Below are 13,089 nucleotides of genomic sequence, written 5' to 3'. Positions count from 1 at the left end.
CACCCAAGGGATTGTTTGGCAGATGCAGCAAGGCCCTATTTCATTCACAGAATTATTGGTATGCTCCCTTACCATTTCATTCAAATAAATATAAATGATTTGAAACAATACTTTCCCATAGGATAAAAATGCTTTTTGACATGCTGGTGTGAATCTATATATCAAAGCTAATTATTTTCTGAATGGAATACTTGGGATTTGAGCTAATATGCGGAGAAATGAATGCAGTGCATATTATGAATGAGATTTACACTGTGTCTCTTATTAATCGCGTTTCTCTGCAGGAGAGGAGGAACTTGTTCCTAAAATGGTGGGAAAAGAAAAGCTTTATTCAGTGCTGACTATGGATCTGGCAACAGAGGTGTTCAGTTTATTTTAATAGAGTAAAAGATATTACCTGAAAAATGCTGAGGCTGCTGTCATGGTATTTGTGTATTACAATATTTCCAGAACCTTAATTTTTAAAAGCAAAATTAGATGGAGAATGAATGAAAATGCTCAGCAGATGTATTTTATTTTAGCCCCCTATGCTGAGCTTGAAATTTGAAATAGATGAAATGCGATCTTCCTAGTTTGAAATAGCTGCTTTTAAATTCATGCTTTTTTATAACACACATCCACATAATTACAGAAAGTTAAGCTGCTTTTCTCTGTACTATTCAAATCCAGGATTATGATTTTGTCTATTGTGGCTAAATTCAGATGCTTCCTTTGGTTTAATATATTATCTCATCCACGTAGGCATATGCAGGTTTTTTCGAAAGGGTATATTACAGCTGTATGCAGCACTGTAAAATCTGTACGGCTTTCTGGTTTGAATGATAGGATGGTCTAATACACTGAACAGACATAAGTAGAAATAATTGTGCTGAAGCCAAAATTCTTGGTTATTAGGACTATTTACTTTCTGGAAAAGGAAAATTCCTCGGCTTTGGGTGAAAATGCCCTTCTATCAAAATGGGAAGGGGAAATTTGAAAATTGATTGGTTCTAGTGTGCTGTAAGTGGGTGGATGGTTTTGCAACAGGAAGTGATTTGCAGTGTTCAGTGAGCCTTTTGTTGAAAAGGGTCTTCTCATTTGTGTGAGTCATGCTTTTGCTGCGAGCAGCTTGGCAGCTCTAAGCAGGACGGTGATCTCTGTCTTAGCAAAGTCTACTACGCCAGGCCCTTAATTCTGCACTTAGGGTCGCATTTATTTCTGTGGGTATTCATATGCCTGAGTTTATCAAGTTACTTCTGGTGCTGTGAGAGATCTGCTATGGTAGAACAAACGCTTTCTAAGTTTGCGTCAGATCTGGATGTACATATGCAGAAAAGCAGATAGAAGGGCATGCTTCACCGTACAAAGTATAACCGTTTTAGGAATGATTCAGTGACATCATTTGATGAGCTTATACACAACTTATCAATGAACAGCAAGGGCTCGACTGTTACAACGACAACAACGACATCTGATGCACCTTCGTATCCAACCTCATCGGAGGTGCTCCGCAAGGACCAGGAAGATGGGTCCACCACACTCTGTACCTTCATCCAAAAGATGTCCCATTTGAAATTTGCTAACACAGGCAGCCTGTTGGGCATCAAAAATCTGTCCTCTGCAGTGAAAGACCTTGCAGCTTCTAAACTGCAAGGCAGTTCAAGCACTCCCAGCTCAGTTACAGCAGCCGTAGACACATGTAACCCTGCCTCTACCACTCCGTGTTCCCAGCAGGACGTGAACAAGATGAGCACAGACAAGAGAACCAAGGTAGAAGACATTCACCTGGGTGGAGAGGACTGGAATCACAGTGGCAGTTTTGTCAATAAACCTTCACGAGGGTGGCTGCACTCGAATGAGAAGATCCTGGGTCCTGGTGTGACATATGTTGTAAAGGTTAGTTGCTTTTGTTTCTTAAAATTGTCTTATGTAAAAACCATGACATCATCCATAAATATTAGAATGCAGCCCATTAACCTATCCCTTTAAACTATATCCTTTAATCTGACCCTCATAAGAAATATGTATTAAATTAGACCTCATATTCAGTTGATCCAACCTCAATAAACATGTCTAAATGTGTTAATAATTCTCTTTACACACATCCTAGTTTGCTACACATATTACATGGATTCTTGCTGGTTATATATAATTTCCTTGAAAAAGATGGTTTTATTTTTTAATTCTAATATTCAATATTTCCATGTAATCTTTCAATATAATGTGTAATGGTGAATTAAGTAAAATACCTTTTGACGCTGTTTATAATGAACTAAAATTCTTACTGAATGCTTCAGCATTTAAGATTTTTTTTCTCAGTCTTGAGGATTTATCTATTTTTATTTAACTCAAAAGCCGTTTGTTGCTATGAACGCATGCTTAGTTCAGTACATTTGTTTCTAGCTAACAGAAAAGCTGTAATCTGCATTTTGTTCAGTCTATATATTTATGTTATATTTATGTATTGAACAATTTTACATTTAGCACATCGTTACATCAATTAACTGTCCACCAAATAGGAAGGAAATGAAATATTAACAACAAAATTATCTAAGAAAGGTCAAACTAAAGCTGATTCAGTGCCACATGGTGAAATGGGTGACTGCCAGTGTAATTGGAGATAAAGAGGATTATTGCAGATGCAAAATATTTTTTGTGTAATGGAATCCTGTAATGTGTGATATGTGCGACAAACAAAATTGCTTATAACCAGAAGTTGATGTAATAGGAATGGCTATACCGTTACTAGCTGAGAGTCACATGAATTAAATGAGCTTATGTAGGAAATTTACAGAAACCTGCTTGTTTAAGGTGGTAGTATAACAACATCTTTGAGGAACTTGAAAATTGACGTATTTAAAGGACTTTAAAACATTCATTAGAGTGATATAAATCAATATCTAATTTAAAAGAATTATGTATACAATTGCGAAGCAATTGTTTTTTGCACCTGGCTCACAAGATGTTTGTGACAGTTTAAAAGAGTGTATATTGTTAGGACTGACCATACAAATATACTTTGTAGCTCCTCAAGAATATGCAATACAAATATGAACTAAATTAGAGGGAAAATTATTTTTACTGGAGCTTTAAATATTATTGTTTACATATCCATGTGTGACCAAATTATATAAGATAAGCTTAACTTGACAAAGAAGATTCTTATCCAAAACGGACAAGGACACTACAAACTATCAACGTGCTTACATTTTTCTCTTTCACGAATGTATGAAAATCCTCCATTTGTAAACTTGGAGAAAGGCCCTTCCATTAACTGATGGAGATCTGTCTCATTCCTTTCTAGTCCTATGTTCAAAATGGTGGTTCCGAAATTAGATAACGCACTTGTACACAATTAAATCTCTCCTTTGCGCTGTTGAGCAGAACATTCAGTTCTTTAAAAAATACCATAAACCTGATTATAGCTTGGTCAATTCCAGGACTACCTACTTTGAACCCACATTTCAATTTGTGAAATATCTGAAACTCCAATATCTCTGAAAGAACATGAGTGTCACAATGTGGCTTTAACTACGTTTTATTGGACCACATTAGAGCATTTAAGAACAAGAATGTACTAAACATTGACAATTATGCTGTTGTGAATTAAATGTTTAAGCACTAACTGCAAATTGAGATGTTCTTGTGTGGACAATGACTTCATCCGCCACCCGCCCCCCCCATCTCCACTCCCAATTCCCAGATTCTTAAATTTGAACCATGGAAAAGTGGAGGAGTCAGTGACAGCAGCTCTCATTCCTTTATCATTTAAAAGCTATCGGCTGCTGTTCATGTGAAAGAGGCAGTGAATGTACATACAATGTACGCACAACGATGAAACATTACTGCTATTCTTAATAGCTGTATATCGAACAAATCTGTTTCTTGCTTGGAGCATTTTTTAATTAATGCCTCATGTTCCCTCTTCACTTCACGCACCAATGAAATAAACAACCTTTATTGACACAGATTAATAAAAGCCGCTCCATCATTTTCTTGTAACGTTTGATCTCATCATATCCAGCTTTGTATTTTTAAATTGCAGCAAATTTGCTATGTAAAAATTGGAATACATTTGGAAAATAGAGGTCTAAGAGCCATCTTTTGGAAAAGAAGAAACGAGAATAAACTGAAAAATATGCTTTTCTCTACTATTCTGTTTTCAGAATTCAGTGCTCTGTTTCTTTTATGAATCATAGGTCACATTGCTACTGAGGGAGGAATATTTCAGGTGCAGAAGCCCGATTTCATATTTGTTTTAACTGTGTATCAATCCCACAAGGCTTCATGTGTGCCCTTTTTCCTATGCCTGTGGCATGGACAAGCTATCATACTGGTGTAGCATCTTATGAATGAAGAAATGTGGATCATCAGACCAACGTGGATCATTCACATTCCTCTCCACATCCCCCCGACCCTCCCTAAAGATTGGCATGTTGCAGTATACACAGCACCGGTTTATACTTCTAAATTCCTCACAGTAAAAAGGGACACGTTTATTTGCCATTCATGATATTTTCCATAATTATCAAAATAAAATCAGACAGGCACTTGCATGCTGTTAAAATTGACTCGAAGGCATGATAAGTACCAGCTCGGAGAAACGTTGCGAAGAGGAATGAAAGTGCAATTCTGCTACTGCAGTGTGTGTTTGGTTTAAAATTTATAAACTTTACAAGGTTACTGCAGAAACTAGTGAGATTTAAAATGATTCCGCAATTAACTATGTTTTTATATAATCATCTCTCATGTTTTAAGTTAATTTATTTGCATCCCAGATTTGTCATTCAGTTTGTCTCCTAAAAAATGGACTTTGAATAAAACATGGGAAGCTTAATTGGAATGAACAGAGGGTGTTCACGGCAGTTACCGTTGGTGTGAACTGTATGGTTAATATTGTTTACAGTACTCAATGGTTATTGGATAGAATTTTAATTAAGAAAGATGGGCAAAGCTGACCCATCTTTTCCATGTGTCAACACTGCATTTTTACCTGTGACGGATAAATACGAGCAGCTTTAATCTCATGTCTGGTCCTGTGGTTTTATGTTTTTAATAGTTTAACCGTAATTCTGTGTCATTTTACAAATTATGTTGTCCTAAACAATGGTTTGTGGAAACAGTTCTTACAAATTTATGCAGCAAATCAATAAAATGAGTAAGTACTTTTTTCATTTGCAGAACTCTGATGATCAAATTTCATGATTAGCACTTTAAACGTCTCTGGTATACATTTATTAAATTCCCAATGCCTCACTAATATTATGAGATATTTAAGTAAATAGTTTTACTGCTACAGAGGTCAGATTCTGTAGTCCTAACTGTTTTACCAACTTATTCTGAAGGACAATTCCAGATGGGTAAATCAGTCCGAATTTATTTAAATAACTAAATTATAAATATACAAGTAAAGACAAATGAAGATCAATTGTAATTGATGTGTTTAAAAGTTAATAACCAGTTACATTATAATTAAGCAAAAACAAAACATTTCAAACTGATTTAAACTTTGAAATACAAAAATCATCTCTTATATCACCCGTTTGGTATTTTGTATGTTTTTCCAAGTAAATTAAGTATTAATTTATCTGAGTCAGAGTTGAGTTTACTGTCACTTTGCTGTTCTGTCGATGTACAATGCTATTTGTAGTTACTTTTTTTGTCTGATCTGCTCAGATATGCTGGCATATTATTTCAATCTGACTACTGTTAGTAGCTGATTATGTAAGATTCTTGTTATAATGGCTGCAGGAAGCAATTGGCAGTTTTTAGAAAAACTCTGGTTTTGTATGTGTACTTGAGTTCCTTGGTTGTTCAGTGCTTTGGAGTCATCACCTCCTCTTGAGTTATATACATTACAATATCCTGGTAATCTAGCAAGTATACGTTTAAGCATGTCCATTACCAATTTTGCTCTAGTAAGATGAACATGTTCCAGCTCCATGCTAGCCTAATGTGCACCGTCTCCTAATTTCCCTGGTGGTCTGCTGGATACGTTTTACTTGCCTTGCAATTGTAATGGGATGTGCAGTTTTGATTTCCCTGTTGATCTGAAGGATAAGTGTGTTGAATGTCTTGCAGAAATTACATCTATGTTGGCTGGGTAAGATCGGTGCAATTAATATCTCTGGTGGTCAATGATGTTCGTGCTTGATCTTCTTCATTGACGTCTGGGTACTTTTGGAACTATTAAGAACACAGGAATTACTAGGCTCGACTAGTGTGCCTTCTACCATTCTATTGTTGCATGGTACAATGATAATAGAGTACTTGACTGGTAATAGCAATCAATCATCATCAATTGTCCACACACAAGCAGACATGATATGAGTAAATCCCTGGTGGCTGAAAGCTGAGGGAACCATAGGCCTAAAGTTACCTGTTTCTCTCAAGCATACTGCATTAACCACATGCCATGCTTCAAATTACATAAATACTGTATTTTCTAAGATAAATGTATCTTATTTGTATATGAATAAACCTACTAACCTTAGTCATTTTCTATTGTACATTATAATTCTTTACCTCGGGTTTCATTTCAACATTTCAGTGAGGGGTGTTATGGAGGTGCTCGTGCAGGGGGTGGGTTGAATTAGATGCTTTCTTGCAAAAACAAGCCAAGCATCCTACCCTTACTCTTAAAAGTGTTTTTAATGCTGGTGATTAAGACTGATTATTTTTCCTGAGGACTATATATACTGAAAAGTCACATACTGGAATTTATCCAAGAAGGAAGGACATGGACTTCTCACTCACTTTGGTAAGTGAGGGTTAAAAAAGGACTTCCAGAGCAGAAGTATTACTGGAAAATCATGTTCAACTGACCTGATTAAGTTCTTTCTTGAAACAACGGAGAGGGTTGATTCGGGTAGTGAAGTAGATGTATACACGAGCATTCAAAAAGCCTTTGATAAAGAATGGCGTAACAAACTTATTTGGATAATAAAAGCATATAGTATTAAAGGGGCAGTGGTTACTTGGGTATGAAAGTTACTATGGATTAGAGGCAAAAAGTAGTGGGAAAAGTAGTGTTTTCCTGACTGGTGTTCCCCTGAGGTTGTTGTTTGGGCAACTGCTATTTTGAAATATACAGGGCATGATACAGCGAAAATAAATCTCAGTCTGTTTTGGGCGTGTTTGAAGGAGTCTTTCTTGGCAGCTGCAGCACTGAGATTCACCTGGCTATTCACCGGCACTTTGCCGAATTCTTGGGCCTTGTGTAGTTTCTCCCAGTCGAGTCCACACTCAAGCAGATTTCCTGCACTGGCGAGCTGAATGGCAGCCCTGATCTCTACACCCTCCCAGATCAGGATCTCCTCCGCTTTCAGGACCCCCCCCCCCTCCCCCCGCCCAACCTTTTCTTCGCCCTTGGAACCTTCCCCCCCCCCCCCCCCCCATGAGCAAGGCCCCCCATGGCCTGACCCCTGGCAGTGCCGACGTGACAACTTGGCATTACCAGCCTAGCACCCTGGCAGTACCTCTGGCACCAATGCAGTGCCAACAAGCACCCTAGTAGTGCCAGGGTGCCTGAGTAGCACTGCCAGGGTGGCTGGACCAAGGTGCCAGGGGAGTGCCAGGGTACAGCTCTGCCCTGTCTCCGACCACCCGGGGATCTCTAAAGGCTGAGACCCCCCAAGGTGCCATCACCTTGGGCTGAGGGGCTGGTTTAGCACACTGGGCTAAATAGCTGGCTTTTAAAGCAGACCAAAGCAGGCCAGCAGCACGGTTCAATTCCCGTACCAGCCTCCCCGAACAGGCGCCGGAATGTGGCGACTAGGGGCTTTTCACAGTAACTTCATTTGAAGCCTACTTGTGACAATAAGCGATTTTCATTTTCATTTTCATTTTCATTTCACACCTGATCCATGTTTGTGGATACCTGTGCTAAACGGTGCCCGGTTGAGGTATCGCATGGCCAACTGTTGTGGATGAAAGCGGCGTCCGGGTATTTAAATGAGCCATCATATTGTTATCTGGATCACGGCCAGCAAGGGTGTAGAAGTATAGAATCATAAAATCCCTATGGTGCCATTCAGCCCATCAAGTCTGCACTGCCCCTCTGAAAGAGCACCCTACCTGAGCCTACTCCTCCGCCGTATCCCTTTAACCCCATAACCCCACCTAACCTTTGGACTCTTAAGAGGCAATTGATCACAGCAAATCCACCTAACCTGCACATCTTTGGACTGTGAGAGGAAACCAGAGCACCCGGAGGAAACCATGCAGACACAGAGAGAATATGCAAACCCCACACAGACAGTTACCTGATGTTGTAATTGAACCCGGGTACATGGTGCTGTGAGGCAGCAGTGATAACCACTGCTGCCCAAAATGGGGAATATTTAATATTCCTGCACGGTTTCGAACCGGGAACCTTTTGCATGTTAGGTGAACATGATAACCACTGCACTACACAAAGAGCTCATGTGTCATCCAGATTGTGCCAGGTGGAGCGAGTCAGGTGACTCATGATCGGACAATGTAGATTTGGGGTTCTTGCGGGATTCACCCATTGTGTGCGGCTCTGCCGTCGACCCAATATGGTCGCTGAACCGTGCCCATGGTAATGGCCTTTAACTGGGCATAATTTCCAAGTTTGCAGATGGTACATGAAACAAAATCATTGCATCATAGGAGCCATTCACCTAATGCCACTCCCCTGCCTTTTCCCCGTAGTGCTGTAGATTTTCTTTTTCAGATACTGTTCCAATTCCCGTTTGAATGCCCCAAATTATTTTTCCTCCACCAGACTCTTGTCAGTGCATTCCAGATCCTAACACTTGCTACATGAATTTCTTTTCCTCCTGTCGCCATTACTTCTTTTGTCAATCACCTATGCATTCTGGTTCTCAATCTTCCCACTAATGGGAACAATTTCTCCCTATCTACACTATCCAGACCCCTCATGATTTTGAATATCTGTGCCAAATCTCCTCTCGGCCTTCTCTTGTGCAAGAAACAAAGTCCCAACTTCTCCAGCCTTTCTACTGAACTGAAGTTCTTAATTCCTGGAACCATTCTTGTGAATCTTTTCTGCACTACTCTAATGCCTTCACAACCTCCCTAAAGTGTGGTGCCCAAAACTGGACACAATACTCAAGCTGAGGCTGAACTAGTGTTTTAACCTATGAATCAGGGAGAGATTGGGTCCTAATCCTTGGGGAATTCCACTCTGAAACTTCCTCCAGTCCGAAAAACAGCTGTTCACTTCTACTGTTTTCTGTCACTCAGCCAATTTTGTACCCATGGACTAGAAGGGCTTGAGGTTCATAAGGAGGAGGTGTTAGCAATTCTGGAAAGGGTGAAAATAGATAAGTCCCCTAGGATTCTCTGGGAAGCTAGGGAGGAGATTGCTGAGCCTTTGGCTTTGATCTTTAAGTTATCTTTGTCTACAGGAATAGTGCCAGAAGACTGGAGGATAGCAAATGCTGTCCCCTTGTTCAAGAAGGGGAGTAGAGACAACCCCGGTAACTGTAGACCAGTGAGCCTTACTTCTGTTGTGGGCAAAGCCTTGGAAAGATTTATAAAAGATAGGATGTATAATCATCTGGAAAGGAATAATTTGATTAGAGATAGTCAACACGGTTTTGTGAAGGGTAGGTCGTGCCTCACAAACCTTATTGAGTTCTTTGAGAAGGTGACCAAACAGGTAGATGAGGGTAAAGCAGTTGATGTGGTGTATATGGATTTCAGTAAAGCGTTTGATAAGGTTCCCCATGGTAGGCTATTGCAGAAAATACGGAGGCATGGGATTTAGGGTGATTTAGCAGTTTGGATCAGAAATTGGCTAGCTGAAAGAAGACAAAGGGTGGTGGTTGATGGGAAATGTTCAGACTGGAGTCCAGTTACTAGTGGTGTACCACAAGGATCTGTTTTGGGGCCACTGCTGTTTGTCATTTTTATAAATGACCTGGAGGAGGGCGTAGAAGGATGGGTGAGTAAATTTACAGATGACACTAAAGTCTGTGGAGTTGTTGACAGTGCGGAAGGATGTTACAGGTTACAGAGGGACATAGATAAGCTGCAGAGCTGGGCTGAGAGGTGGCAAATGGAGTTTAATGCAGAAAAGTGTGAGGTGATTCATTTTGGAAGGCAGAGTACTGGGCTAATGGTAAGATTCTTGGCAGTGTGGATGAGCAGAGAGATCTCGGTTTCCATGTACATAGATCCCTGAAGGTTGCCACCCAGGTTGAGAGGGTTGTTAAAAAGGAGTACGGTGTGTTAGCTTTTATTGGTAGAGGGATTGTGTTTCGGAGCCATGAGGTCATGTTGCAGCTGTACAAAACTCTGATGCGGCCGCATTTGGAGTATTGCGTGCAATTCTGGTCGCCGCATTATAGGAAGGATGTGGAAGCATTGGAAAGGGTGCAGAGGTGATTTACCAGAATGTTGCCTGGTATGGAGGGAAGATCTTATGAGGGAAGGCTGAGGGACATGAGGCTGTTTTCATTAGAGAGAAGAAGGTTAGGAGGTGACTTAATTGAGGCATACAAGATAAACAGAGGATTAGATAGGGTGGACAGTGAGAGCCTTTTTCCTCGGATGGTGATGTCTAGCACGAGGGGACATAGCTTTAAATTGAGGGGAGATAGATATAGGACAGATGTCAGAGGTAGGTTTTTTACTCAGAGAGTAGTAAGGGCGTGGAATGCCCTGCCTGCTGCAGTAGTGGACTCGCCAACATTAAGGGCATTCAAATGGTCATTGGATAGACATATGGACGATAAGGGAATAGTGTAGATGGGCTTTAGAGTGGTTTCACAGGTCGGCGCAACATCGAGGGCCAAAGGACCTGTACTGCACTGTAATGGTCTATCTGTGTTCCATGTTGCTACTGTCATGTTTATTCCATGAGCTCTAATTCTGCTCACAGGTTTGTTGTGCAACATTTTATCGAATGCCTTTTGGAAGTCCAGGTACATCATATCAACAGCATTAGCCTCATTACCCCCTCCGTAACCTCAACAAAAAACTCAAGCAAGTTAATTAACCAGGGATTGCCCTTGGCAAATCTATGCTGGCTTTCCTTAATTAACCCACTGAGATACCCTCAATTACGACTCAGGAGAGGGGTTTAATAATACAAAGGCTTTAATAACCAGAAAACCAGACAGCTGCCGAGAAGTGTGCTCACTGCACGCTGCCTACTGAACGTGACCTTATATACAGCTTCCTGGGGGCGGAGTCCCCAGGGTTCCAAACCCGGTCTTAAAGGGGCCTACGCATTAAAGGTACATATGAATACAGATATCATTCATCATATTCACCCCCTGTTTAAAAAAAAAAATGCATAGTCTGTCGGGGGTGAAGTGGAATTACAAGTTCAGTTTTTTGGGTGGTCTGATTGCCCGTGTCGACCTTCTCAGCTCCGGCGATGGTGCGGCGGATACGGTCGTCCTCGGTGGTGGTATATCCAGGAGCACAGTTGTCTGAGCCTTTGCCCGCGTTGGAGCAGGGGGGGTATCCGGGGTGACTAGGGTGATTGGTGCCGGCACCGGCTGGGTGGGGGGCACTATGGGGGGGGGGGCACTGTCGGAGTCGACCGCCGGTGTGGGGAGGGGAGCGTCGGTGGAAGGGGGGGCATCGGTGGGCGAGCCAGGTCTCGCACGGAAACGGTGTCCTGCCTGCCGTCGGGGTGCTCGACGTTGGCGTATTGAGGGTTTGCGTGTAATAGTTGGACCCTCTCGACCAGTGGATCTGTCTTATGGCTCCCCATGTGCCTCCGGAGTAGAACTGGTCCCGGAGTCATTAGCCAACGTGGAAGCGAGACCCCAGAGGTGGACTTCCTGGGGAAGACAAACAAACAGTTGTGAGGGGTCTCGTTCGTGGCCGTACGGAGGAGCGACCTAATGGAGTGTAGGGCATCGGGTAGGACCTCCTGCCAGCGGGCGATTAGGAGACTTCTTGACCGTAGGGCTAGAAGAACAGCCTTCCAAACTGTTGCGTTCTCCCTCTCCACCTGCCCGTTTCCCCATCGGGTTATAGCTGGTCGTTCTGCTCGAAGCGATGCCCTTGTTGAGCTGATATCGACGCAGCTCATCGCTCATGAACGATGTACCCCGCTCGCTGTGGATATAAGCGGGGAAACCAAACAGGGTGAAGATGCTGTGCAGTGCCTTGATTACGGAGGCCAAGGTCATATCGAGGCAGGGAACAGCGAATGGGAAGAATTTGTCGATAACAGTGAGGAAGCAGGTGTTGCGGTTGGTGGATGGGAGGGGCCCTTTGAAGTCCACGCTTAGTCGCTCAAAGTGCCCAGAGGCCTTTACCAGGCGAGCCTTGTCTGGTCGATAGAAGTGCAGTTTGCACTCCGCACAGATCTGGCAAGCCTTGGTAATGGCCTTGACCTCCTCGGTGCAGTAAGGTAGGTTGCGAGACTTGATGAAATGGGCAAGCCGGGTGACCCTTGGGTGGCAGAGGTCATCGTGGATGGCTCGCAGACGGTCTTTCTGCACATTGGCGTATGTGCCGCGGGACAGGGCATCTGGGGACTCGTTGAGCTTCCCCGGACGATATGTAATATCGTACGTGTAGGTGGAGAGTTCGATCCTCCACCTCAGAATTTTATCATTCTTTATTTTGCCCCGTTGTGCACTATCGAACATAAAGGCGACCGACCATTGGTCAGTGACGAGGGCGAACCTCCTACCGGCTAGGTAGTGCCTCCAGTGCCGCACAGCCTCCACCATGGCTTGTGCCTCCTTCTCGACTGCAGAGTGTCGAATTTCCGAGACGGTGAGGGTTCGGGAGAAGAACGCTACTGGCCTGCCTGCCTGGTTGAGGGTAGCAGCCAGGGCGACGTCTGATGCGTCGCTTTCTACTTGGAAGGGAATGGTTTCGTCCACCGCGTGCATGGCGCCCTTGATGATATTGGCCGTAATACGACTGAAGGCCGACTGGGCCTCAGCCGTCAGGGGAACAACTGTGGTCTTAATGAGTGGACGGGCTTTGTCCGCATATCTGGGGACACACTGGGCATAATAGGAAAAGAGCCCCATGCACCGTTTGAGTGCCTTGAGGCTACGGGGGAGGGGAAGTTCCTTAAGGGGCGCATGCGGTCGGGGTCTGGCCCTAGGACCCCGTTTTCCACGACGTAGCCGAGGATGGCTA

General features: G+C 42.7%; 1 protein-coding gene across 1 annotated transcript in view; it reads left to right on the top strand.

Moving 5' to 3' along the window:
• Positions 1–1,107: 1,107 nt before the first annotated feature.
• The window catches only part of shc3 (SHC (Src homology 2 domain containing) transforming protein 3), a 442,272-nt gene continuing 430,290 nt past the window's right edge, over positions 1,108–13,089 (top strand). Inside the window, exon 1 of the mRNA XM_072516775.1 lies at positions 1,108–1,875. Within this exon, the coding sequence (XP_072372876.1) occupies positions 1,330–1,875 (546 nt within the window). The 5' untranslated portion in view covers positions 1,108–1,329. The remainder of the gene's footprint in view (positions 1,876–13,089) is intronic.

Source organism: Scyliorhinus torazame, chromosome 9 (genome assembly GCF_047496885.1).
Source record: "Scyliorhinus torazame isolate Kashiwa2021f chromosome 9, sScyTor2.1, whole genome shotgun sequence".
NCBI classification, from domain to species: domain Eukaryota; kingdom Metazoa; phylum Chordata; class Chondrichthyes; order Carcharhiniformes; family Scyliorhinidae; genus Scyliorhinus; species Scyliorhinus torazame.
Note: the sequence above shows the minus strand (reverse complement) of the source record. Positions and strands in the feature narration are given on the sequence as shown.